Raw genomic sequence first — 27977 nt, forward strand, 5'->3', positions numbered from 1 at the left:
GTCCATATAAAAATCATTAGCAATAGTTAAAAATCATTAGCTATAGTTTTTAACAGCTGACTCTGTGACCTAAGGATTTAACTGCACAGAAACAGACTTGATATGCTGATGTTGACCAAAAGAATTAATTATTACAGGTAATTTTGATCAAGAGCATCATAAGATCAGAGGCATTTTTTACCAAGGGTAACTTCCTGTAATTAAATTATAGTTTTTGTTTTAATAGGCAAGTGCAGATACAAATCAATTTATCTGACTTTGGTTAAAAAATAATAGGAAAAACAAAGCAAAATAAAAAGGACCAAAATGTTAACTTGAAGAGAAGTCTGTTTTGACCATCAGTGTTTGGCATGTTGCGTTTCATTTTTTATATCCTTTTTGATCTTAAAAGTTATATGGTATTTGCCTCGGTAAACAACAAAACCTTTTACTTAACAAAGGTAGACAAAATGAACAAAGCAAAATGCCTGGTCCTGAGATTCCTGTATAAGTTAGTGTATCTCATGAATTAATCCTCTTTTATGTATTTACATATTTTAAATCTATAGTAGTATTCTATTTTACTGTTTTTTACTGTTTCCATTTAACCTTTCTTGATCACAAGAAATCCAGCTGTAGAAGTTGGGAGAAGTCTTTGAGATACTGAACTTTTCCTGCTCAAAATTCTTAAGCTCACCTTTTTCTATATGTAAGAAAGTTTATGTAGTTAACATACTTCTTTAAGTTCTGGAAAAAAAAAAAAAAAAAGTTGTTGTGAAACACTATGTTTGCTTGGAATTGTGTAGTTTATGAATGGAAAGATCAGTCTGGTTAAGATGAAATTTAATGTCCCCAATAAGGCCATGAAAGTTTTTGAGCATCTTGAGCAACATCAAAGTCAATGGGGCTTGTGGTTAAGGACAGAAAAAGTGCAGTTCGAGGGAAGCCGAGGAAGTTCAAGAGCTGCTCAAGATGTACTTTCAGTATTTTGACAAGGAGCTCCCTCAAAAATGCCCTCCTTAACTCGTAATAAATCTCATATCCCTTGAGGCTTGTCTGTGTGCAGCAAATGGACTTCCATGATTGGGATTCATTTTCTCATTTAAACACAAATGTTTTTCATAACCACAAACAAGGGGAGAAGACAGCTGTGCTTAGCTATCCAAGTGCTGCTAAATATCCTTGCTAGAAAATATTCTTCCTTCTTCAAGCTCAAGGTGTAAGTATTGTACAAATTTGCGTCAATAGAAAGGAGCAGATGGAGATTCAGGAGTAAAATGAGGCAGGTGTTTCTCAGATGTTTAACAACTGAATATTTTGCACTATTTTTAGCCATTCCAAGAGTGTTTTATTCCTCACGCTTTTTAAGTTTTCCACTCCATGCCCTCTTCCTCCTCAAAAAACGCACAAACAAAACAAACCCAAGAAACTAAACAAACAAAGTGGCTTAAGTCCCGGGAACAAAGACATCAATTCCTCAGAGCAAGGATGTTTTCCTGCCTCTCTGTGCAGGATCTAACATAATGCCTAGGTTTAGGCTGTAAAAACTACTGCAGTGGCATAGGATTCCTGTGCACCTCCAGGATGTTCTGGTTCATCTGGTGTTTGCTTACATCTCCTACACTGCAGAAATGGTAGGCTACAAATGGCCCTAATTCCTAAGGCTGTCTTTTGGTGTTTCCTAGTATCCTCAATATATTGCTGTCCAGGAGAAGCTCTAGGTTGTCTTGGGCTCAGGACCGTGTTTAACTCAGCCAGGGGAGTGCAGGAAGGGTAAACCTGCTCTGCTGAGTGGCATTTTGCAACAAGCACCTTGCTGCTGTGCTGCCATGCATGAACCTACCATGACATGTCTGCTTGTTAATTGGCAGACGTGCTTCAGATCCAGTTTCTTCCAGAGGGAAAAGGTCCAGGGTAGTCTGCACAAGCAGCTTTAAATGAGAGGAAATTCAGAATTTAGTCAACTCTATGCTAGTTGTCTGGGTTTTTCGGCAATTCTGTTACTTGTGTTAATTCGCATCAGTGTAAGGTTTTTCTGTCAATTTGCCTTCATTTCCTAACTGCCGGTAGACATAGATTTCTGGGTATTGCAGGCAAATGAATTATCAGTCAAGAGAGCTGGACACAACTCTTCCCTGTGCTGCTGGTGCTGCAGTGCTTCTATCTGTCATATGGCAGAGGTGGTGAGGTGGTACCAGCTGGGGGCAGCCTGTTCACAGGACGGTGACGATCTATGGTGAAGCACATGGTGCCATACCCCGATGCACACTTCAACTCGCTTTTTTTAACTGAGAGTGCTTTACCACTTCTCTGCATAGCTTTTCCTTCTACCCCAAGTATCATTTCAGGACCTCTTCTTTATAACACTGATTAAAACAAAACATCTCTGGATTTTGCTTTATTTGCTGGCTGCTTTTGTGTAGACCAGCCAAGGAAGAATAACAAACCTTTTCCTGCTCCTATCAGAGAGTGCAGGTGGTGTGGAGCCTTGTGGATTTGGAAGAAACATTAGAAGTTTTACCACATGATTTATTGGCTGATCAAGTTGCAAATATGTATCATTTACTTAACTTAATAGCCTTTTTGAGATGCCAGTGTTGTATTAGTGTGATGCCTTTCCCAGGTTTTAGGATGGATTTGTGTGGGTGATTATAGCTCAGCGTTGCACAAAGGTAGCTGTGCTTAGAGCTACTGGAGAGGTGCCTGCTTCATTATTCTTGACCACACTAATTTTTGGAGAGCTGTATGTGAACATACATTCACAGCTCTAGAAGCCTGGATGTTTGAGGATTTCCTGAATGAAGTATTTCTAACATACTATGAAATATGAAAGAAAGGCAAATTTTCTGTGGTTTCATGTATTAAAAAAGATGGTCTCTGTTAGCTTTGGTAACCACTGAGGATGTTGTTCTAGTTTTAGATCTACCTCTCTATGAAGGGACAAAAAGCTCAAATTGCATGGCATGCTTTATTTTTTAGGCTGTTTGCTGTAGTAAGAGGCTGTTGTAATGTGGGTTGCTTTTTGTTTTTTTAACCTTTTTGCTTGCTTTTTTTTTTTTTTTTAATCCTGCTGAAGTTTAAATATTGATAACATCCTGTGGAACAGAGCTTCAAAGTGTGTGCAAGGGGGTGTGTTTTTTAAATTAAACTCCAAGTTTTGGGAGCATTTATTAGAACTGTTTAATCTTAGGCCAATTTAACTAATAGCAGACTAATAAAAATAAAAATAAAAATGCTGGGCTTCCTGCCATGACAAATGTTGACTTACCTTATAAAGTTGACTAAAAACTAATAACCTTTAAGGTATAGGAGTTTAGCCAGTAATATGAAGTCTGAAACAGAGTGCTTCTGTTTCAGGTTGCTGGCACTGCCTGTGAGTTATGTCTGAAACAGCAGTTACTGGGCTGTTTCACTTTACAGAGTTTTCCAATTATGACACAGTTAACTCCTTTGAGACTAATTTCTAATAAAATGTTTGCAGTAATGAGTGCTCCTAAACACAGAATTAATGCCTTGGATACCTGTCTGTCTAGGTTCACAAATAGAAAGTGTATTAAAAGGCAAAAATATCCCCAGCATATCTTTGGGATAATGTCAAGAAGGGTAGCAAACCCAAGTCAAGGACTCTTGCTATAAGGAGTTACCTGAGAATTTGTTGGTTCTGGCAGTCCTTGAACTCCAGTAACATAGGCAATTACAAGCTGTTTTGAATTAGCATTGCCAATATCAGATGTTTTTTTGGGGGGGTGAAGGGAAGGCTAGTTTGCCTTTGAAGAAGGTAAAAGGAGCAAGTCCTTATGTTCTGAAACGCTGAGTTCCTGTGCAAGGTTTCACTTAGCCTTTGTTTTCTGGGTTGACTTACAAATCTCTGTAGATCCCCTTTGTTGAGTGTATTTGTTTCTAATTACAATCAGAAAAATCAACACAAAGTGATGGCAGCACTGCTGCCCATGGGCTGAGGATGGAGTATAATGACCCCTGAGGGAAATACTTTCCCTTGTTTGTTCGGTTCAGCAGCAGCTCTCTGACTGCAGACTGTTGTTGAAGTCACTAATCAGCAATGGGAGAGTCAGGTGGAAAAACAATCATACCAGCAGTGAACATACATTTGCTTTTACCATTCGCTGGGAGGAAATTGGGCTAGCTGCTTGGGAGCACCAAGTGAAGGACTTTGGAATGAGGTACTGCAGCAAGTGAAGACCTGTTATATGGCATGTAGACTACTGCTGTGCACTGTGTTATCCAGGTCATTGGTTCAGCTGTCCTGCAGACAATGTAAAGGGAATCTGGGCTACTTTTTGTTACCTTTCATTCTATTTGTTAGAAAATGAAAATCAATCTTGTGCTAGAGTCATTTAACCATCAAAGTGTAATAATTAGGCTGTGGGTGGCCTTGTTGAATGACAATGTATAGAAAACTAATTGATATTATTAAATAGATTTAACTCACTCTGACAGGAAGGCACTTAGTGTGAACTTTGGGAAAATTCCATCTTTACATGTGCTGCTGAAAGAGTCGCTTACTTTGTGGATAAAGAGCATGAGAAATGCTAGTTTCTTCCCCTGAATTCCCCCTCTAAAAGCTTTTCCTATCTGTGCAGTGGGTTATTGGATACAATACAGCGAGTTGTTAGGTGCTGGTTTCACTGATTAAGGAACAGTAACATCAACTTTATAAATATGAACAACTATAAATAGCTGTCAGTACATTGCAACTGATGTAAGTACCTAATTGTTCAAAAGATCTTGTGCTTTAACGTGCTGCTGTGGATATTGAATGTTTAACCTCGCCCTGGAACAGGTGCTGTATGTAAAGCCTGGGACTTTGCAGTGATAAGGTGTGTGTTAGAGCCAGAAGTAATGATACAAAAGTTCTCTCTTTGCTTAGATGATGTTGTTTTGAAATTACTACGTTACAATTTTAAAAAGAAGCACTTCATTCAGCTACATGTGGAAAAAAGACTTAAATTGTACTGAGAAGGGAGTTGGCAGAAGTTACTCAGAAAAGTACGGCTTCCCGGTAGCACTGTAGCAGCAACTCCTTGCTGTACACATCTCCCAGTTGTCCAGCAGCAGAATGCTAAGCTTTGGAGAGCTGTACCTTAAAAGATACAGCTTCTCTTTCTTATTCAGCAGTCTAAACTATTAGGTTAGAGCTTAATACGTAGAAAATACCACAAATACAAGTGTACACAGGGGTTCAACAGAGTGACCTACAGAATAAATGACAATGAAGAAGCAATCTACAGTAGTGTTCTTCATGCCACATTAGGAGAATGCTGAGGCATGGCATCTTTGAAACTTCTTATCTGATATTTTCCTGCCTTAAATATTTGGTAATTGATTATGCTGTTGTGACTACTCTAATCTTTCTTCCTTTGAATTCCAAAGAAAAGTATAGGTTAAAAATGTACTCTTTCAGAAGTACAGGGTAGTTGTTTGAAATGTCCACTTCATGGTTTCCAGAATCATCCAGATCTTGTACACAGATCTGCTTCTTTTTCTGTTTGTTCAGTTTCAAGAGTTTGTTTTGAGAATGCATATATGTGGTATTTCCAGTTTTAATTCTTTGCTTTCTGAATTCCAATATTCACATGTTACCAAAGTCATTTTGAGTTCAAATATACAGCTCCCTCCAAAAGCCAGCTGCTCTTTGTTCTAGCTTAGTCAGGCATTAATTTGACTTTGCTTGGACTGTGCAGTCTTTGAAGTTTCTGCACTCATGTTTCCCTCAGTTTTATTTAGCCTTATATCAAATTTAAAGTACTGTCAAATTAACATTACTCATTCACATATACCAGCTCCACATTTTGGAAACCTTGCCAAACTGTAGTCTGGATCTTTTGTTTTCCAGCTTCCCATATTATTTGAGCAAGCCTTTAACTCTGACAATGCAGTCTAGCATTTAGTTTTAGTTCAGAACTCTGAAGTGATTTTTTTTTTTTTTTTTAATATCAATAATGACTTCAAAAGGTCAAACAAAGAATTCTAACTGCTGAATTTTGTGTCCTGACTTGGCCCAGTTCCCAGTCTGGATAGGTAATAGTTGTTGCAAGCAGATCCAGCTGCTGAATCCCATCTGCTTCTAAATTCCCTGGACCGGGAGGGCGAGTAGGGGGGAAGGACAAGTGATGACTGGGTAGCTCTGAGTCTTTTGAGCACACTCAGAGATACTGACCTGGAATCTAATGTTCATTCTTCCTGTCTTCCTGGATAGTATGTCTTTTCTGCAGCCTCTCCATGCTGGTTAGACACAGGAGTCACACGATTCTGAGTTCCCGTGTGCTTAGATTCGTATCCCCAAAAATTTTATGATTGTAGGACCCCTCCTCAGTTAACTGGAAAAACAGAGGTATTCATAGACAATATAGTAGTAAAATAACGAACACATGTACAAAGAATTCCTAACCACAAGCAGTTAATTATTTTTTTATTATTATTATTATTAAAAAAAGAAGAAAGAAAAAAGTAGGAACCACTGAAGAGGTTTGGGAAGCAGTATCTAGAATGCAACCCCTGAGTCTTATTGGACTGATGTGCAAGTGCAGACTCTCCTCAGTATCTCTGGGTAAAGCAGAACAGTTCACACACGCTGTTTCCTATTTGATCTGTTGGTTTTGAAGAACCTTGATTAGAAAAACAACCATGTGTTCAAAACTCACTTTTTCATACACTAGGCTGCGGAATTTTTCCCTGCCTAGATTATTGGCGTCAGTAGTTCATCATCTCTGTGTCACTGGTTTGGAGAGGCCACGCAGATAGCTTAAAAGGAGGGAGGGGTAGAGATGAAATGAACGTAGACCATGCAGCAGAAAAAGTGTGACCCTGGCAAGGGTGTCTAAGAATTTCAGTGTTACTATCCTACAATTTTAGAATTGCTCCAGTAGTGTTATTTTTTCATTGCACAATCAAAACCTTTCCTATACAAGCTTTATTATTCCACAGTGGAAGTGGTGACTCAGTGTTGATTGCTGTTGTGGTTAGATATTTCTGTGGGAAGGGACACCTGGAAGGTCTGGTGAGTTTTTACTTCCAGCCGGGTGTCGTAGCCAACCAGACCATTTCTAATGTGGGGTGAGTGTCAGACATTAGTAGAAAGCTTTCTGCATAATGAAGAACTTCTGCTTAATAAGATATACTTTCAGACCTGATTGGCAAAGTGTGAAGTCTTAGACTTCTGAAATTATTGAGTCATTATTTTAAATAATCATGTTAGAATCCTGTAGTAATGCTGATCTCTCATAATTGAAACATCCAATTCCTAATTGGTACTACATATTTTAGCTCTTTTGAATTCTGATCAAATTTTCCTGTGTGAGATCAGCACATGATACCCAATACGAGGAAGACAAAAGGGGATGCAGAAAGACCTTCACACAACCTTTTAGCTGACTTTCCTTTTGGTTGCTGGGAGAGGTGCTGACCTCTGGCGGCTTACAGCAAGAGGCTGTAGAAGAGCTTATTGTTTTTCAACAGTGGCTGAAACTCTATGTGGAGTTTCTTCTCTTTAACATTAACTTCTGTACCCAGTAAGGTTTAGCAGCACAAACATTAGTAAAGAAAATTATACTGCTCAAGTAACTTTCACCTTGAAATGGATGGGGGAGTTTTAAAGGAGGGGCTGTATCATGTTCCCCTGGGACTGTAAGCATTGCTGGCTAGGAGACAGCGCAGCTCTCAGACAGTCTTTGGACTGTCCAACATGAAGAAGGAGAAATCAGAGATTTTTTTTCCCCGCTTCCTCTTGCTCTCCAGGAGAAAGAAGGTGATTGTCGCTCCTTTTTACTCAGACTAATGTTATTTGATGCTTTGCATCAGTTTTCGCAGCTGCCTGAGGTTTACGTGCCCCACATGGCAGACCAAATTAGGTCCCAGCCTGAGCTCATAGCAGGCAGGTGAAGTGTAGTGATTAATAAACTTTAGTTGCTGTTGTGCAAACGGATGTGGAAATATTCACATATGAGTAGACTGGCTTGTCTTCTCGTACTTAAACACTACATAGGAAGATTCATTCAAAGTTTTTGCATCATTCCTGCTGCAGAAATGCAGTGAAGAACAGGTTTACTTATTTTGTCAGCTCATTTGCTGGCAGTAGATTCCAAAGAAAATTATTCAAGAGTTTCTCGGCTTAGTTTGGTTAAATTTAAGACTGAAAGACTGTGCAATCACAATGTAAGTGTAAAAGGTCTGTTAGACTATGGATAGCATTTAACTTCCAACCAGGATATGGCTATCTGTGATGTAGTGTAGATCAAACTTTTTTTTCCCCATCAGTTTTGTCTTTGGACCAAAGAAGATACACTTAGCAGCAAAGCTATAGAATTATACATGTAGAAGGCATATAGCAGAAAAGGAGGAGAAATCTTTTCTCTTAATCCTAACCTCCCTCCATCTTCTTTAATGTCCATATATGCTTGATTTCGAGATTTTGCTTTAGGGATGTGATATTTATGCCTAAGTAATGCCTAGGCAAGTCCTTGACTCAGAGTAAGCACTGCTGAGCAAGAACTGAAACAGTTTGTTATCAAAATTACTCTCATCTGAAATCCAAAACACAGCACCATGCCAGCCACTAGAAAAAAAATTAACTCTGTCCCAGCTGAAAGCAGGGCAGTGTCCTTTCACTGCAGTGCAGCACTAGTGATATCAGGCAGGCTCTGCCATGGGATACTATTTGTGCTTCAGGATTGGCATTCTGAGTAATCACAGGAAACAACAGCTGATGGCTGAGCCACCAATTAGAGGAGAATTACAGTGGAATCTCAAATACTTTTTTTTTTTTTTTTCCGAAGCAGGGAGGTGTGCTGCAGTGATGTAAAAAAAAAAAAAAAAAAAAAAAAACTTCTGACAAAAACCTGTGTCGAAGATGTGACTGCTGAAAAGGAAGGAATAGGAATAGCAGTGCAGCGGTGAAGATAAAGAAGTAGATCAATTTAGGCTGCTAAAATGCTTTAATACTGGGTTTCATTAGTGGAGGAATACATTATTTTTGCTAGAGGGTTTAACATTTTGTCCTTTATTTCAGCATTTACAGATTTCTGGGTTTGCCTGCTGAGAAGTAAATTAAATATGTAGCTGCTTCTCACCTTTCCTCTGTTGCTGTGCTAATGGAAGAGACTTTTTCTTGCCAGTAATGCAGATGATGATCATTGCTGCCTTTTTTTTTTTTCCTCAATGGGAAAGATGATAAATCTGCATTATTTCCAGAAGGATTTGGCTCTTAGAACAAAAGGCTGATAGGTGTGCTTCATTTTCCAAAAGATACGTATAGGAAATTGGAGACATAGGAAACCTACACAAACTCAATAACCATGGCTGAAAAAGAAAGATGACCTGCTTTAGGATATCCTTGAAATATGATGTTAGATGGATTTTTTAACGTCACTTGGAAGGTTTGCCTACTTTTCTGTCAAAAGTTGCCTTTTGCATGTGCTGTTCAAGATCCATTAAATGTCAGAGGTTAGAAAGCCAAGGGTAACAGTTTTATTTTTATGCTTTTATAACAATTTTTTCTTTCATTATCATTTGTTTACTTTTTTTAAAATCTGCAGGATAGTTGTCATATTACATTGATGTGGTTATACGTTACTTAAACAGGGCATAAGAGCTGTTATATATGAAAAGAAAAATATTTAGTTGAATGCTTTACGGTAGATAGATTTTTCTTACTTTTTTGCATAAAATAGAAAAAATAATGTAAACATTATTTGTCTGTATGTGGAGGTATTTCTATATGAATGCGCGCTCACTGGACATTTAAGTTAGAAATTGGTCTGAATTATATTTTCTAGAGTGAAATACTTTTCACTGAATAAAGTCACATGCTGACAGTGCCAGAAGGCAAAGAAACAAACTTAATTGGTTTTATCTGAAAGTATTCCTTTCAATGACAACACTGTCATAAGATGCATTAGCTGCAGAGCACTGCTGAAGATGTCTTTTTTTTAAGAATGAGTTAATGTAATAACATATTTTTGTCTCTTCATCCTTCTCCCTCCCCTGCCACCAGCCATGATGATATATTTCAACTGTTTCCAGGATCTGTATTTACCAGCCAAGAGTAATCTGTCATTGTCAGCTTTTAAAACTGCTGTTGTTTATATACTACTCTAATTATATACCAGGCTTACAAACTTCTATTTTATAATTGCTTCCTTAGAAGAACCAGTGAAACTCACAGCAGTATTTAACTGATTATGCTCACATTTCCCCCATTTTTCTGCCTTTACAGGAGCCTAGTAACAAGCGGGTCAAGCCTCTTTCCAGAGTTACATCACTAGCAAGTCTCATCCCTCCTGTAAGGGCCACTCCATTGAAGCGGTTCAGCCAAACACTTCAGGTAATAACAGTAGCTGCACTGCTGCATTAAACTGCGTTTCTAAAAAGGGAAAACACACATACAGACGCACACAATTTCTTCTAGGGTTAGTACAGGAATGGGAAGTCCATTTACTTGTGTGCATATGAGTGCACACACCAGTGGAATGTGACAAACAGGTTTAAGCAGTTTATGACTATAGAATCATAGAATATCCTGAGTTGGAAGGGACCCATAAGGATCATCAAGTCCAACTCCTGGCACCACAAAGGTCTACCCAAAAGTTTAGACCATGTAACAAAGTGCCACTCAAAGTGGTGCTCACACAAAGTTACTCAATTTAAAAACTCAAAACTCTTACTTCAAAAACAACATATCTGTCCAGATAATGGATGGTTTTTTAATTACTAAGAAAACTATTACCCTTGTAGCATATAGAAGTTTCTATATTAAAGTATTACAGTTGCTTTCTAAATTCAATGAAGGACAGAGTTTTCCATGACACTTCCTGTTAATTTTGATGGGTTTCCTTGAAAATGTTATTTTTGGTACAGCTAGTCATACAGGACTGCTAAATTTCCTTCTGTGTAGTGAACTTTGAACTTCCCTAGACAAAGAGGTAGCGAACAATTGGGGAAAAAAAAAGTCATTTTCCAAAGCTGCTGATAAAAATTATTCAAGGGCAAGCATATTTAAATGCAATTTAGAAACTAAATAATTTTGTAGTTGCAGTTTCCATACAACAGATTAAGTGCATGATATTTAACATAGAGACAAATGTTACTTGAATTTATGAATTATTTGTGCATTCAGACCTGGAGACTTCAAACATCTGGGTTCTCAACTCCTAATGATTATCATGAGTGAGAAACAGTTGGGAACTGAAATACTGCTATGGGTCTGGCCTAGAAAACTTTGGGAAAAAAAATAGCACTGTTTTCTCTTAAAATAGTTTATGTAAGAAAGCATTCGTGCAGTCTAAAGAAATTTACTTTAAAATGCTAATTTCTTTGAAGAGGGGAAATATAAAAATATCTTGAATATATTAAAACTGTTATCTAATAAAAAGTAGCTTAGAGCATTATTGAAATTATCTGTTAAATAAAAAGACATGGGGAAAGAAACCAAACAATGTTTCTGTAGCAGTAGTATCTCAAAAACAGATACTACAGCACTTCTTTAACATTGGTTTTCCTGTTTCCTATTCCTGCTATTCTGAAAGCACAGACATCTGCATACCATAATTGCATTTATGGGGTTGGAGGAGAGGCAAAATGGCTGAACTCCCTTCAGTCTGGGCTGGATCCAGAAGGTATATTGTAGCGTGACTAGAGCAGAGATGCCTGTATTCCCAGGGGTGTATAAATCTCCTCTGCAGTCTGCCTGTAGGAAAAAATTGGCCTGACCCTGAAAGGACTACATTAGTTCCAGTTGTGAGGCGTGTGGAAAGTGAATTAATTTTTGTCTAAACTGCTTCTGAGCACGGCACTTCCCGTTTTGCAGCCTTCCGCAGCTGTTGTCCTCGTTTAAGGGACTGTGCTGTCATTCTGTAGTGAATGGCTGTGAGATGGGGCTTCCCAATACAATATTGTATTTAATAATGGCTGATTTAGGCTATTAAAACAACCTGTTCTTTTATGCACGTACTAGTAGCCTTCCTAGATCCTAGTGAGAGCTACATAAATGTGGTTTGGGGCAAATTTTTACAAAAGTAGTGAAAATTGTGAGTTTGTTAGAAGTCCTACTGTTGTGAACATTTCTGCCTTTGTCTGTTCCTGGTGGTTATTAGAATATATTTTAATTAACTGTCTGCCTCTAACCAGATTAAGCAGTGATATTGATACCTTCTCCTCCATAAGTAACTATGTTTGAAGGAGCTGCAGTGCGAAATCGACCTGTATTATGTTCTCCAAATCTTTGGTCTGAGTCTATTTCCAGGTGATGAATGCTGGTGAAGTCTCTCAAAACTGTCTTCATGGCTGGCTGTAAATTGACTTTTTGTCTGATTTTTGTCAACAGCAGTAGAACAGGAAAAAAATGGCTGACCTTCTGTACTCAGGTGCCTCAGTGGAAATTAGCTGGAAACATACTGGGGAGCATGTAGAGCCCCTATGTTAATGTTTTGCTTTTATTTTTAACTTTGCTGTGCATTGATGGAGCTGTCACTGTGTCTTGTGGAATAGTACAGAACAGGATTTTATTTTGTTTTTAATTTTATAATACTTGTAAAGGAAAAAGTATTAATTTTTCTCATTGGATGAATTTTCATGCATCTTTATTGTTATTTTTTTTTCAGAAAAAAAAAAAAACAACAAACAAAAACAAACAAACCAACCATACTTCTTACATTGCTGTTCTGTGTCTGTAAAATGAGGAAAACTACTATCACCACCACAAAATCCAAAACAAACTAATTGTTTCCCTGGGGAGAAAACAAACAAACAAATACAAAGCCAATAAAACATCCATACAAAAAGACCACACCAATAGCATCAGTGAAAAGAATTAGAAAATTCTGAATTTCCTTCATGAAATTTCAAACAAACTTTCTTACATAATTCTTCCTGAATGAAAGTAATGTGCATAATTTTCCTTACTGAACTGGATTTTCTGTGTGCAGGTTGAAGAGAAAACACCTCTGTACCTGAGATATGTGTAGTGTCTTTTAAGATATTCTTAGCAACTTTTGCTGTGTTGCATATTAATTATAGAGGTATTTGATTTTTGTGTGCCTTATGTTTTCAGCTATATTACCATTTTGCACATTATTGTCAACACAAGAATGTCAAGTAACAAACCACATGATGATCTGCTTGTTTCTGTTTGGTCTTATTCACAGCTGTGCTGTTAGGCTTAAAAGCTGAAAATAGGATCAGAAAACGAATTCCAGCTGATGAGAAAAATTGTCTGGCTAGCTTCCTCTGCAACTTCAATTTTCATCAGAGTGTCTTGAATTTAAATAGGGAGTCCAAATTATTTTTTTCTTGTTAGACACACCGCAAATTTCTAAAAATTATTAAGAAAATACATTTGACATCAGTTCTGAATGCTGTGACTTTGATCTGTAGTCCACCTCTTCAAGTACATAAAGCTGTTTGCTTTAGCGCAGCTGAAATTAAGATTTGTTAACTGTAGGAGTTGAACATCAGTAACACCTAGACCCTTCATAGTAATCATCTGGTAATAGCCAGTGGAAGTTATTGCAGTCAGATAAATACAGTAAATAAAATCAGGAGTTGTGGCCTGATTCTTCCCTATCTTCTCTAATTTTTGGAATTATATGAAAATTTTAATGATCCTAGACTCTAATGAACGTCATTTTTAACCACTATGCTGGGCATGTTGGTTTTTGTCTGTTTGTTTGTTTGACATTTCTACAATTCCTTCATAGGATTCATGGAACTTTTTTTTAATCCCTCAGGGCAACTGCAAACAAAAGATTACCATCACAGTACATTTAAATTTGTTTTTAAAAATTGCTAGATGAACATAAATTTAGGTCTAAATTTACGTCTAAAGACCACTAAATTGATATGCATCTGTTTACTTGGAAAAAAAATGTGTAAAGTATTAGTATTGAGATGGTTACAATGATGTTGTACATTTGTCTTAACATATCAGTGTTTTATTGAAAGAATTTATTTGGTGGATTTTTTAAATGAGGCTTATACAACAGCTTTACATCTTCTTTCTATTGTCAGTTACAGCATTGGAGATTCAGATCTGTTTGACTTTTGAGTGACAAAGCATTAATTTTACTGTTAAATAGTATTTCCCTGGTGATGCATTATTTTTTCTTCATAGCTTTATGAGTCAATTTCTAGAACATCTATGAAAAGCAGTGGAAGATGTTAAAATAAGCTTGTTGAAGTGTGTGATTCCCTTCCTAACTAGATTTCAGTGTACCAAGTTAAGTCAGTATATCAGGCAACAAGACAAAGAGACCACAGCCTCTTGATGTGAAATTTCTCCTTGTTAAAAACATGTCCAAACATTTCTGTACTTTTCCACTAATAATTATTCTTAATCCAATGTATCTTACTAATATAAAGCAAGGTACATTTTGTGTGATAATTGAAATATGAGAGAAATCAATCAAATATAGGATATTTACTGTGCCCAGATAACAGAGATTATAGGTAAGCAAGCAGGACTTTGGGGAGTTTAGTTTTCTGCCAAGTCTCAGCCCTTTTTGTCACCTTCTGTCCAAAGGAACACAATGTAGTGCTGTACAGAATGGTATCGAGCATTCCCATGCAGTGTAGAGAAATAGTACTTTCAGTGGATGTGAGAGCTTACTTTTCTCAACACACTTTATGGAGTTTGTTTGCTATTACAGGGTGCATGCCATTTTGTAACATGATGTATGACATTTTGTTAAAAGGTTTCAAGGTCAAGGCATTTATTTTAAAGATCAGTCTGTCTGGTGCTTCTCATTATAATTATTTTCTTCATTCAACATGAAGCATGCCTTTAAAAATCACTAGCATGAAAAAGCAGCTATATACTGGAGGGTATATATGGGAATGCATGGAGAAGGACACTCCACCTTGGTCATGGAATGACAACAGTTCTGCTTGGCTGCATTCTCACAATTGGTGATTTGTGGATGGACACCTGGCTCTTTCTCCCTAATCTTTCCTTTTGCATGTGAAAATAATGGGTTCCATGATTCTTCATTATAACAAGTATAAATTAAGCATGCAATTTTCATGTACGTTTCTTTATCTTCTTAAATTTTGAAGGGAGACTAGCACCTGATTTGCAAAGTTCTGGAAGGTTGGTATATATATGTGCGAGTGTGTGTGCGCATGCTTCTTTTTCTGGCAGTTTTGTCAATTCCAAGCTCAAAATCACTTCTGTGGTGCTTTTTTTTTTTTTTTTTTTTTTTTTTTTATATCACATCTTCAGATAATTCAAAAACACTGTATTTATAGGCATTGCTAGCATTTCATGGGCTGTTATCTTCAGAGGAGAATTTCAAATATTGTGCTTTGTATATACTGCTTTCAACTTGGAAATGGAGAGAATTTATTTTGCTTTAAATATTCTTGCCCATGGCAATTGAAAGATGATTGTGTTACGTAAGGCAGGTTATAAATAACAACAAAAATGTAGAGTATTTCAACAATTTGGAATACTCCAGATATTTCAGAGCTAAGACCTCATAATAAAAGTCTCTAATTTTAACAAAACAAGAAAGGAGTCTTTTAAAAATAACACAGTGAGAGCATAAAGTATTCATCCATAGCCTGAGCTCTTTCTAAGAGTCTGCAGGTAAATTAAACACTCAGATGTCTCACTTAAAATTAGACTTTGTTTTTAATGAAGATTATGACCAAACCACATAAAAGATAGAGATGCTGGTACACGTCATCTCAGTTAGAGGCTCCAAAAATATTAATAAATATGCTATCATAGTTTCAGTACTAGTATTTCATAGTTTGCTCTCTGCACTGATAGAATTTAAATAAAATGTGTCAATTACAAAGAAATAAAGAGGAAGAAGTGATATGAAAGGAATCTGGTTTGCCATTCATCACAAACATTAAAATATGAATATTAGCATACTTCTTTAAAGATAATGTGATTGTTCTTCTCTTTTCAGTCAGATCCCATTTCACACCTCTCCATGTGAATTAGTTTCTTGCTCTAAATGATTCATCTGAGGAGGCAGGAAGTTACCGTTTTAAAGGTTTTCTTCATGTATGAAAATCAGTTTGATCAGGTAGAACATCAAAGCACTAAAATTTGTATCCTGCTTATATACATATCTAGAATGGTGATACCAATGGAATCTTTCATGATTCTGACAGCCTACAAAAAATAAAATATTACCATCAAGTAGCAAGATACTAAGGTATGTACTAGCGACAGCCTCACTTTATGAACCTTCTTTCTGCCCAACTGAGAAATCATTTATTTTTTAAACCGTTAATTAGTGTTTGATATAAGATATCTTTTAATCTGATATCCTTGAGGTAAGACCTATTGCATCTCAGTCCAGCCATCTTTGAGCAAACCCATTCCCCAAAAAACAAACAAACCCAACAATAGAGTGATAAAAACAGGTTGGACTTCCAGTTGAAACACAAGATGATGGGTTTGGTTTATCCAGCAATTTATGCTGTTGTAGCTTTTGGGAGCTTCTGTGTAAAAGTTTTCTTTCTTTCAAAACAAGTGAAAAAATATTCACGCTAATTTTTGTCTCTAAAAATTGCATTCTAAATTTTCTAAGAATTAGGGATCTAATGAGATGGATCTGTGTTATGCATGAATGATTCATGTCTGACTATTTACTGAATTGAAACTTTGATCAGTCATGTTGATTTGTTGTACCAGTCTGCCATTATCCCTATTGTTCATTCTTGTTGCATGGTATATGAATATTGTGTAGTTTTAACCATGTTGAGAACAGGATACAGACAGAGTTCAATGCAGGAATGGAAATATTGGCATTATGGAAAGATGTCTTAAAATTATCTCTTACATTCCCAGTACTAAACATTGCTGTTAAGTCACAATAAGAATTATTTAGAAATGGTTGAACTTTGTATATAATTCCTCCTGGGAAAAACAAAACAAAAAACAAAACAACAACAAAAAAAACCCACAGTGTGAATCTGATGTAACAACAGAAAATATTCTTCTTTGTATTTCCAGCGTTCTATAAGTTTCCGTAGTGACAGTCGCCCAGATCTGTTCAGTCCACGGCCATGGTCTCGAAGTATGCCGCCTGCTAACACAAAGCGGAGAGACAGCAAACTGTGGAGTGAGACCTTTGATGTTTGTGTCAATCACATGCTTACATCTAAAGAAATCAAGCGTCAAGAGGTATATATATATTTCTTAACATAGGTCTTATGGTCAAAAGTCTATGTTAAAGCATGGAGTGAGAAATACTGGTCAATATAAAGATAGCACTTGAAGCTTTCTTGAAACTAAAGAGAAGACCACCATCTCCACTAGAAACAGAATTCCATCCCTATGAATTATAATTCAGCCTTAATTAGACTGATATATTCTTTCTTAAAACCAGCCCATCATATTTCCATAATAAATATAAAGTTACTGATACATGATACTCTGGCTGTGTACGTGTACATGCTCTTTATGACAGTTTCTGCAGGGATGGTTGATATTTTGTTGTTCATTTTGTTGTTCTGATAATGATTAGTGAGCATGCTATTTCAAGTACAGGTATTTATCATGTGATACCTATGCTCGGAATAGCATAATAACTTTCCCTGTAGTAAAATACTGTTTTTGAGGTAATCTTCAGTGCTATAAAGATAAAATACTAATCAACAATGTATCTTGCAAGCAAAAAAAAACGAGTGTTAGTCTAAATGTATTGCACAAGACAAAATCTAAATAGTTTGTGTTATAGCCATGACAAAGCTCCCACTGAAATCAGCAGAAGGAAAAGTACATTGTAATGACTAGGTTGAACTGTTTTGTCTTGACAGAAACCCTACAGGCAAGTGAGGTAGCCAAGAAGTGGAAATTCTGAATCATGAGCTTATTGGTACATTGTAAATCCATTTGCACAGAAATACTTAAGGGTCTTGTTGCTATGTTAGATATATTATCAATGATGGAGGGCTACTGCTTTTAAACTAGTGGAAGCTTATGTATCAATGGTTTATTATTAAGTTTTATGGAAATTTATAGTTGTATCAGAGAAGTTTGTAACATCCTCTCCCCAAATATTTCAGGGACTGAAAGTCATAAACCAAATAATGGCAACATCAGGCATTTCTTTTGCAGATTTTAACGCTGTGTAAATATTCATCAGAAATAACTTTGAAAATTAACTATTTCAAAGGCAGCTTATTTAAAAATAAACTGTAGAAACTGTTTGCATAGCCTAACATTCATTACTGTCTTGGGGCAGAAGCCGGGACCTTCCATAGAACCCAGATAAATGAGCTGTATTCAAGGGAGTTTCTGTGCAAGGGTTCTGCGTTGTGTTCTGTATGCTTCAGCACAGTATCTGACCCACTTCCAGGCATGTGCTGTCAATTACCTCACACTATGGCAAGCCTTCCATGCATACATATTATCAAGCTACGAGAGTCTGCAGTAACTGAAAATGTTCTTCCATGATTTATGAGGGTTTAAAGCCTTGACTGTAATATTAATTTTAACTGACCAAAATGCTGTCAACTTTTCATGTACCCCAGTTTAGAATGAAATCATGTAATAAGTAAATACAGTGCTATTCTGGTAAACTAGCGAGTTAGTGTGGTTATTTTTAATCTGCCAGCTATGAAGTCTTAACTCTGCTTTGAGAGAAGTATGTAACAGCAGACAGTTAAGTATAGCTCAGCATTCATAACAAAATAATGAACCGCTATCAAAATAAAAGTGCTCACAACCAAAGAAATGTTTTAAAGATCTATCTTTCGACCTACCCAGAACTTTTATTACTGATGTATTATACGAAACACAACAAAGTCCTATGCCACCAGTTGCATAAATGGTATTTTTTAAACTAAAGATATAATTGAGTCATAATATGCTGAAGATAGCCTTCCCCCATCTAGACGCACGTCTGTTTGAAAATAAAAAATTACTTCTGTGGCTATTTCAGATAAGCTTTTTATGAGCAATCTGATACAGCTATTTTTAAAGATTCTGCATGTGATTACATAGCTATGGAATTAAGGCTTATTTTCTTTCTGCAACTAGATTTAGCAGAGATTCTGCTATGTGGTATCAAGACAGCTGTTCAGAATATAATGTCAAATTTTACAGTTGAGTAAAGATTAAATAAAGATAGTTTATATTTGTGTCTTTTTATAGGCTATCTTTGAACTCGCACAGGGAGAGGAAGACTTGATAGAAGATCTGAAGTTAGCGAAAAAGGTTTGCTTTAAAAGAAAAGGGTGTGGGGGGTGAGGATTGAGGAGGCAAGCTTAGGGATATGAGGCAAAACAGCAGCATTCAGTTGTTTGTCTCTTAAAATAATCCCTGCTTTTTACAATGCTGAAATGGTAAGGGGGAAAAAACATACTTCTGTTTCCCCGTTCTTTCTGAAAAACTTAAATGCGGTGCTTTAATTATTAAAAAAATGTTACATGGCTAGCTTAAGATATGCTTCTGAAACTTTAAAATATGCTCAGCAGTAGGTCTATTTTTACTTATGGGGAGCTGTAAATGCTATCACTAACTGTATAGCTGCCAGTCATATATTAATTACAGAGCTCTCCTTTTTTATCTTCAGGCTTATCATGACCCAATGCTTAAACTTTCCATAATGACAGAGCAAGAGCTGAACCAAATTTTTGGAACACTGGACTCTCTAATTCCTCTACATGAAGGTAAAACTCAATCTTTTCTGTGTTATTACAAGTAGCTTTATAGTTATCTGGTTCATGAAGTGATGTTTCTCTTCTATTTTTAATCATGAACAGATCTTCTTAGGCGGCTTCAAGAAGTCAGGAAATCTGATGGATCAACAGAACACGTTGGCCATATCCTTGTGGATTGGGTAAGACAGATTTAAAATCTATCTTGGGACTTAGTTTGGACCTGCAACATAGTATTAACTATTAACTAAATTATTTAAAATTTACAGTAGTATTTACAATTTCCATATCTAAAATAACATTTCAAAAATATGTTCTCAAAGTATTTTTGAAAGGTAAAGGCAACTGTTTAGAGAGATAATTAAACATTTTCTCTTTTGGGGGATTTTCTTTGAAAGATTTAGGCTAGGATGTGATTTTAAAAGCTCTTGCTATTCAGGATATGAGCACTACTTAACATTCTTCAAATAAACATCAAGAGTCAGACTCTATTTATCTGATGTAGATCACTTAAGAATCTGCCCTGATTTGTACCCTCATTTTCAAGGGAAATGAAGTTTGAACAGTCACATCGTGTAAAGGCTCCATACAGTCATTTTTGAATATCTTTCTGTTCCAGTCAAGGTGATAGATAGTCATTAGTGCTGTCAAAAATATTAATTTCCTAGAAGTTTGTTAAAATAAGGCAGACAGAAGAAAAAGTTGGTAGGTTTGTCCTTCACTACATAACAGAGACATGGAAAAACAGGTTTTGTTAGTTTTGCTGATACAATTGCTCATAATATGAATAAAGAGCTCTTGTTTAAGATATTATTACTCAAATTTAGCAGGAAAAGAGGCTGAAAATTTTTGTGGGATTAGTTAATAATAGATGTTTAAAAGCTCTGTGTGAAATAATGGTGTTTTGTAAACATGAGCAACATGATCACTACAATAGTTAATGGTAAAATTTTAAGTATCAAATATGATCTCTCGTTTTCTTTGCATAATTTAATTTTATTTTTGTTATGTTTGAACACCAGTGAACTTCTCTCAGTCCAAATATCTGAGATTGTATTCCTTTGTAGAAGATTTTACATGTAATTGCATGTAAATACATTATGTATTATACAGTATACCATTATACAATATAAAATATGTATATGTAAATGGCTATATTGTTTTAACCAACATTAAGCTAGTTTTTTTTTTTTTTTCTCACATTTAAGGCACAGTTCTGTCATCTTAGTGTGGTCAAGTTTTTTGAGGGCACTATAGAGAAGTACGACAGAACAAAGATTACAAGGTCATCTCAATCAGATACCAGATACTCAATTAGCTATTCCTTTAACAAATAAATCTTGTGTAAGTTAGTAGGAATAAACACTATATTGCTCTTTGCCCTATACAATTCCTTTTTTTCTTAGGGGTTGTACAGATCACTGCTATGTTTACAAGCCCATGTTAATTGTATTTTAATCACAAAATGTCTTGCAGGGAGATGGAAGAAACATACTCTTAGCAAGTAAATCCAATTGCATAGAGATGCTTTCATAATATGTTCCAGTCAAACAGCAAGATCTGTATCAGATCACTTTATTGTTTATCTAAAACAGACCAGGTTTGGGGGTGCTCATTTCTAAGCTTTTGTTACAATTATTAGTTAAAATCAGACTTCTGTGTTCTACTACTGCCTGTAATAAGTAGTTCTCAATCATTCAGTCACAGATATACTTAATGTTTCGGAATAATGTAGAGGATCTCTAGGAACTGAGTGATTAGCTAGACCTTCTGAATAATTTAGAAGATGAACAAGACCATCAGAGGATCACTGGAAACCCTATATATGTTGGAAGCATTATCATCAATAAACTGTGGATAAACCTCCAGATACTGAGACTCTCAGTATCAGTTTTGACATTCTGAATCCCTTGGGAATTTCTATATAGCAAATAGTATCTTTTCAGTTGCTGAATAATTTATTCCTTCCCTCAGCTCCCATGCCTAAACTCCTATGATAGCTACTGTAGCAATCAAGTAGCAGCCAAAGCCTTACTGGATCACAAGAAACAAGATCACAGAGTGCAAGATTTCCTGCAGCGCTGCTTAGAGTCTCCTTTTAGTCGCAAGCTGGACCTTTGGCATTTCCTTGACATCCCAAGAAGCCGTTTGGTTAAATACCCATTACTGCTCAGAGAGATTTTGAGACACACACCAAATGATCATCCAGATCAACAGCACCTTGAAGAAGCTGTGAGTTGTTGGATTTTTTTAATTATGATTTTTTAGATGTATAGCATTTTATTCACATTAATTATGGTATACTCTAAAAACTATGGAAATGTTAAGACAAGAACAGCTGCAAGTAGTATAGGAAACCTCTAGTTCCCCTCCCCATTTAAATCCTGTTTCAGTAGACAAGTAATACAAAAAAAACCAAGAGGGTAGTGGTGGTATGGAGTGGCATGTTGTGTCCACAGCTCATATGATTCTTGTCCATTTTATATTTATTTCTTTCAATGTTGCTTTCCATTCTAATCTAAGTTGGGTAATGTAGAGATTTCTTCTAGGTTTAAGGTGATTTAGATGAGTTAACACCCTGGCTCGAGTGCTTACATAACCTTTGAATCTAGATTAGTTATCATCTATTAGTTATCATTTTTATTTTTAAAATTCTGAATAGGGTTGTATTGACTGAAGTAGAACCAGAGTACTAAATCCAAACCTTTAAAACTTCTTATTAAAGGAAATGGACCTGATTCAGATACTTTGAATGGTTTCTGAGTTTTCTATCCTTTCCCATAAATAGATATAATCTTGTAATATATAAACAAGTACACACATGCAAACATCCATTTGGGAGTAAATGAGTTTAGCTGATTTGTTTGAAATGCACTTCTAAATTAATGAATAAATGAATATCATCATTGTTTTGAATAGTGTTTAAAGACAAGTAAAGTCCATGAATATTTTGAGGACAACATTTATTATTTATCTAGACTTGCATATTTTGTAGATTTTTGTACTTCTGCTGAGAAATGACAGCCTTGCTTTTTTTTTTTTTTTTTTTTTGAAAATGTGTATTTTGAAACGCATGTACCTAACCACTGTTGGTTTGCTATTACTTCCCCAAATTGCAGTGTAAATTCAAAGCCTGCAGTGTAAATTCAAAGCTTGGATACTCATGTTTCCATGTAATTTATGAAGTGTATTATTCCCCCCTTGAGTATTCTTTTAAGCAGCCCCCGAAAACAAAACAAACAAACAAACAAACAAAAATAAAAAAACACTTGTAAATAGCTCAGAGTTTTTCTGCTTATTTCTAAGGTTTGTTTTTCTACATTATGTCTGGTAAGAAAGCATTTGAAATATTTTAAGATCTTGTGGTATTTGTAATGGGTAATTGTTTAATAAAATATAATAAGGATATTTCTTGTGTTATCTCAATCGTGTTATATAGCTTTGTGGTACTCTGTTTCAGTAGAACGCTATTTGTCTCTGAAATGATGTATTTCATAAATCACATGTTAAGAAACAGAAATTACTATTTACACATTGTAGTCTGCTTAATTCTGTTGCTAATATTAATTCTCTTACAGACTGGTGTGCATAAAATTCAGGAAAAACTTACTAAAAATTATTTTGTTGCAGCTACAATTCAAGTTAAGCAGAAAAAGCTCTGAATGTCAGACTGTACAATTTAAGTTCACGTCTTCATTGTTTTTCTGTAGATAAACATAATTCAGGGTATAGTGGCTGACATTAACATAAAGACTGGTGAATCTGAATGCCAATACTACAAGGAAAGACTTATTTATCTTGAAGAAGGCCAAAGGGATTCACTGATTGATAATTCACGTGTTCTATGTTGTCATGGTGAACTGAAGAACAACAAGGGAGTGGTAAGGAAAACTATTTTGTTATAAATAGTTTTTCAAGATACCTTCATGTTGCATAATGGCAAAAAGTTATACACAATGTTATAACATACTAGAGATTAAATAAACCTGGTTTAATGATGTTCTAAAAATAATAATAATGCTTTATTATTTTTATATATATATATTTTAACAGAAACTGCACGTCTTCCTCTTCCAAGAAGTCTTGGTGATTACTCGAGCTATCACCCATAATGAACAGCTCTGCTACCAACTGTATCGACAGCCAATTCCAATAAGGGATCTTTTGCTAGAAGAATTGCAAGATGGAGAAGTGCGACTGGGTGGATCCATACGTGGTGCATTTAGCAACAATGAGAGAAGTATGAAAACATCTTTATTTGCTCACATGGGATCGTTATAACTTTAAGATATGGGCTAATGAGACATGTTTATTGCCATGTTTACTCTAAAATCCACATCATCTACATCCAAAATCTTAATTCTTATTTTAAACTGGTTTATGATATTGTAACTTACTTCTTTTAGATTGTTTCTCAAAGTCCACTATACTGATAATGGGATTTCTGCCCCACACCTGCTTCTGTACTGAATTGGGAAGGGAAGAAGTATGTAGAATGTAGTGGCAAAACCATGCAGTTATAAGCAAGTCTGTTTTGAAATGTTAAGATAAGCTTTAGTCTTTTTGACTTCTCTTTTATTATGGAGACACTTAGTGCTACTCCATAACGAAGTCTTTCAACTGGCAGATAGTTAATGTAGTGCTCATTGTAAAGACTGCAGGTATTCTCAATGTCAAGAGGTAAAAGTTGTAAGTAAGCATATTCTGGAGATACTTGTTTCATTGCAAGAGTCCTTTGAATTTCACCAATCTTGTGAAAACTTCAGATTATTTTTTTTTGTGTGTGTGTTTATTCACTTTATTTGTGAAGTGAATTGGAAGAGATGAGGTAGTCTCCAGCTGACATGGCACAGTATTCAGTGAAGTAGGTATCTGCTTTGCAGAGAAGTAGGAGGAGAGACTTTGAAGTGTGGGAGGAACTTCATCTTGCTGGTTCACTTAAAGGTTTACAGGTAGATTAATGCATGGCAGAACCAAAATTGTTTAATCCAGCAATAAGAAATTATTAGAAGTGCTTGTGTTGTTCTGTGTTCTTGCTCCACAGAACAAGGAGATACCCAGACTCTTCTCTCTGGTCTGACACTGTATTTGCAAGAAATACAAACTTTTGAAAGTCAAACATTTTGCTGACTTGTTATTTAAATATACTATATTCTATTACAACATCCATTCAACCAAAGCATTCAGCATTTTGCTATATATTGTTTCTTTCAGTCAGAAATTTCTTTAGAGTCAGCTTCAAACATGGATCTCAAAGCCAGTCTCATTCACTGCAAGCCAATGACTCCTTCAACAAACAGCAGTGGCTTAATTGTATCCGGCAGGCCAAAGAAAAAGTCATGTGTGCAGGAAAAGCTGGAGAGATGAACTCAGAAGCACATTTTATTTTGTCACCAAATGGAAGCAGAGTATCCCAGGGAGAAACCACGCTTGAGCAAATGGACCAATCAGACAGTGAGTCAGACTGTAGTATGGACACCAGTGAGATCAGCATCGACTGTGACCGTATGGAACAGACAAACTCTTGTGAAAATGAAAAACAAATAGAAACCAATGTTTGACAAAAACTTACAGTTCACAGAACAAAACCTGTGTCTTACCTGTACAGTATTTGCATTCCATACATGGAACCATTTGGAGAAGCACTTTTCAAATGTTTTTTGTGACAATGTCAATGCAGCCCTTCTTGTATAGTACTTGACTAAATGTAGTACTGTAACTGCTGACTTATGTAAGCAGGAATCTTCTGCAACTCACACCCTGTGGTTATATTCCATAAATACAATGAATGAAAGAGGTACTTGATCAGTTATTCTGAATGTCCTGCTGTAAACAGAATCTCTCAACTACAGTTTGTATGTACATTACGTAAAGAATCTTTCATAATTTTAAGTATTCTATTCGCCCTTTAAGGGGGCAGCTGAAGATATGTACTTAATATGGAGTTTTAGGATGGTATTGAGATCATAAGTTTTCACAAAGGCATAGAAGAAGGAAAAATATAGCTTCTGGGACAAAAAAGAAAACAGTTTTGCAATAGCCATTCTGAGATCTTGTGGTTTTAAATCAATAAGAACTAAAAAGAGTGAGATGTGACTCTTTAGGGACTAATTTTTTTAAGTGAAGCACTCTACTAAGATTCATCAACTGAACATAAAAATCTGGTAAGTCAAAGTGGTCAGCGTAGTGCTATGGTTTACTTATCAAAGCGCATCATGCTTAAAAAAAAAAAAAAAAAGTAAACTGAAAAGCAAACAAATAAAAAATCCTACCACAACACAACCTCCACAGCCAGCACTGAATTAAATGAAATGCTGAGAATACTGGGTATTTGTAAATAAGCTGGTTTGCTTCCAGTGCCACATATATATATATATATATATATATATATATGCATCTATTATCCCAAATAGGATAAGAGTGGAAAAAAGCTTCTGCTTGTGCATAGGCTCTCTTCAGCATTTTGCACTCAACTGGCCTCCACTGTTGGTTTTAAACACCACTTAAACTAAAGTTAAATACATTTAACTTTCTGTAAATGTCTGTTTACATGGTTTTTTTTTGTTTGTTTTTGTTTTGTTTTGTTTTGTTTTAAAGTAAGTAACAATATTATATACCCTATGGGATTATGTAGAGAAAGTTTAAACAAAAAGGGAATTACTGTTCCTTTAGGATATATTCTATCCCCTATATTTTTGTCAAATTTTATTTTTGTTACATTTAGTCTCATGTTGTAATTGGAAATGTCACTGTTTTTTCTGGTGGCTGATTTAGTCTACTCATTATGATGAGAAGCAGATGAGTCACTTAAAAGTGCAGTCTAAAACACTCAGTTGAACATCTCTAACTCTTCCAAAATCCATGTGTAATATTTTATTTATTTGTGTAAGAAATAATGCCCATGATAAATGATAATATGTCAAGCTATGAAACTGATATATTCATAAATTTAAATGATCTTTGCTATTACACAAAGTACCTGTGCAAAATATTCATACCAACAAAAGTAGAAAAACTAAGTTACTGCCAAAAATGTTTATTCTGTAAGTTTACAGAAAATAGTAAATATCAAGTATCTTACATATATATACTGATGTACAGTACAGAAGTCAGTGTGGCAAGATTATAAGCAATATAAAACAAGGTATTTTTATTTTTTAAAAAAGTCACTTTTACCCTGTAGAAAATATTTCTGTATTTATAGTTGTTTTTTTTTTTTTTTTAAGTAATTTTTTTCTGTTTCACGCTTTGTAATTTATTTCAACTGCTTCATTTTTAGAGCTGAATGAGTATGTCAGTGAAGGGAAGAGAAATTAAAGATTTATAGAAGAAAAGGAGTAGGAAAGATGATAAACCATTTTCATAAAACATGTTCAGCAAAATGTTTAAAAAGAGAGAAAAAGTATGGAAAGTTTAAATACAGAAAGAAAGAATGAACGTGTGTATTGACTTTTGTGTGTGTGTGTAGTTGTTAAAATAATAGCCTTAAGCTTTTCTGGAAGCATTTCAAATAAATTACTTTAAAACAGTTTGATTTTTATTTAGTTTGGTTGTTTTTGCAAGGAGACAACAAAAAGATTTCAACAGTAAGCACAGTGAATGTTAACATACGTGACCAAGACTTGCATTTGTTTCTGGTGGAACTGTTATATATTTGTATTTTATTTGCTAGACACAAAATTGTAATAACTAAATAAGTCACTGCACTCAATAATCCAGCACATCCCCCAAAGTTATGTATTATTTAATCAAATTAGAGTAGGTGGAGCAAGAAGTTAATAGCCCACCATAAGTTTTTGTCTCTTGATTCCTTTTGGATCATGTGTTTACTAAATTGCATATTCTTTCAAAACATTGGGATGAACTTGCCAGTGAATCTCAAAATATTAACTTGCGTTTGTATCGTTTAGCAACCCACTGAGCATCATGTTCAACACACTGTATTGCTGATGGTCCAGTTTTGCATTATAGATACAGATTTGATCTAATAAAGTTTAATGAAAGTTTTTCCAAATCACTGTGAGGAATAAGCTTTTCAGTTTAAGAGTACCAGTATCATTCTAGATTTAGTTGGTTTATTTATTTATTTATTTATTTATTGGTTCTAGTACTTCTAAAAGGCCACTCCTTTTGAAGGAATGACAGAACTGTGGCATGGGATGAACAGACAATAAAAATACTAAAAAGGATGTGTAAAATACAAAATGCTCAATATAAAGTGTGCGTGTATATTAGTAAAGGCATCAAGATTGTCACTACTCACTATCATTAGTAACACTTCTTATCAGCACCGTGAAGTCTGAGAAGTTGCAGTGGTAAGCCAGCATGTGTGCTGCAGCCATTCAGTAATCACAGGCCTCTGCTTG

At 35.5% G+C, this 27977-nt stretch overlaps 1 protein-coding gene across 2 annotated transcripts in view; it reads left to right on the top strand.

The window, feature by feature from the left end:
- ARHGEF3 (Rho guanine nucleotide exchange factor 3) overlaps positions 1-27324 on the top strand; it is a 128163-nt gene extending 100839 nt beyond the window's left edge. For both annotated transcript variants that reach the window (XM_084292618.1, XM_084292617.1), the window contains 9 exons: positions 10211-10318; positions 16961-17131; positions 19106-19168; positions 19527-19623; positions 19717-19793; positions 21586-21843; positions 23322-23492; positions 23665-23851; positions 24826-27324. In XM_084292618.1, coding sequence (XP_084148744.1) covers positions 10211-10318; positions 16961-17131; positions 19106-19168; positions 19527-19623; positions 19717-19793; positions 21586-21843; positions 23322-23492; positions 23665-23851; positions 24826-25172 — 1479 coding nt within the window. In that variant the 3' untranslated portion in view covers positions 25173-27324. The remainder of the gene's footprint in view (positions 1-10210; positions 10319-16960; positions 17132-19105; positions 19169-19526; positions 19624-19716; positions 19794-21585; positions 21844-23321; positions 23493-23664; positions 23852-24825) is intronic.
- Positions 27325-27977: the final 653 nt, after the last annotated feature.

Source organism: Netta rufina, assembly GCF_964035555.1.
Source record: "Netta rufina genome assembly, chromosome: 10".
In the NCBI taxonomy this organism is placed as follows: domain Eukaryota; kingdom Metazoa; phylum Chordata; class Aves; order Anseriformes; family Anatidae; genus Netta; species Netta rufina.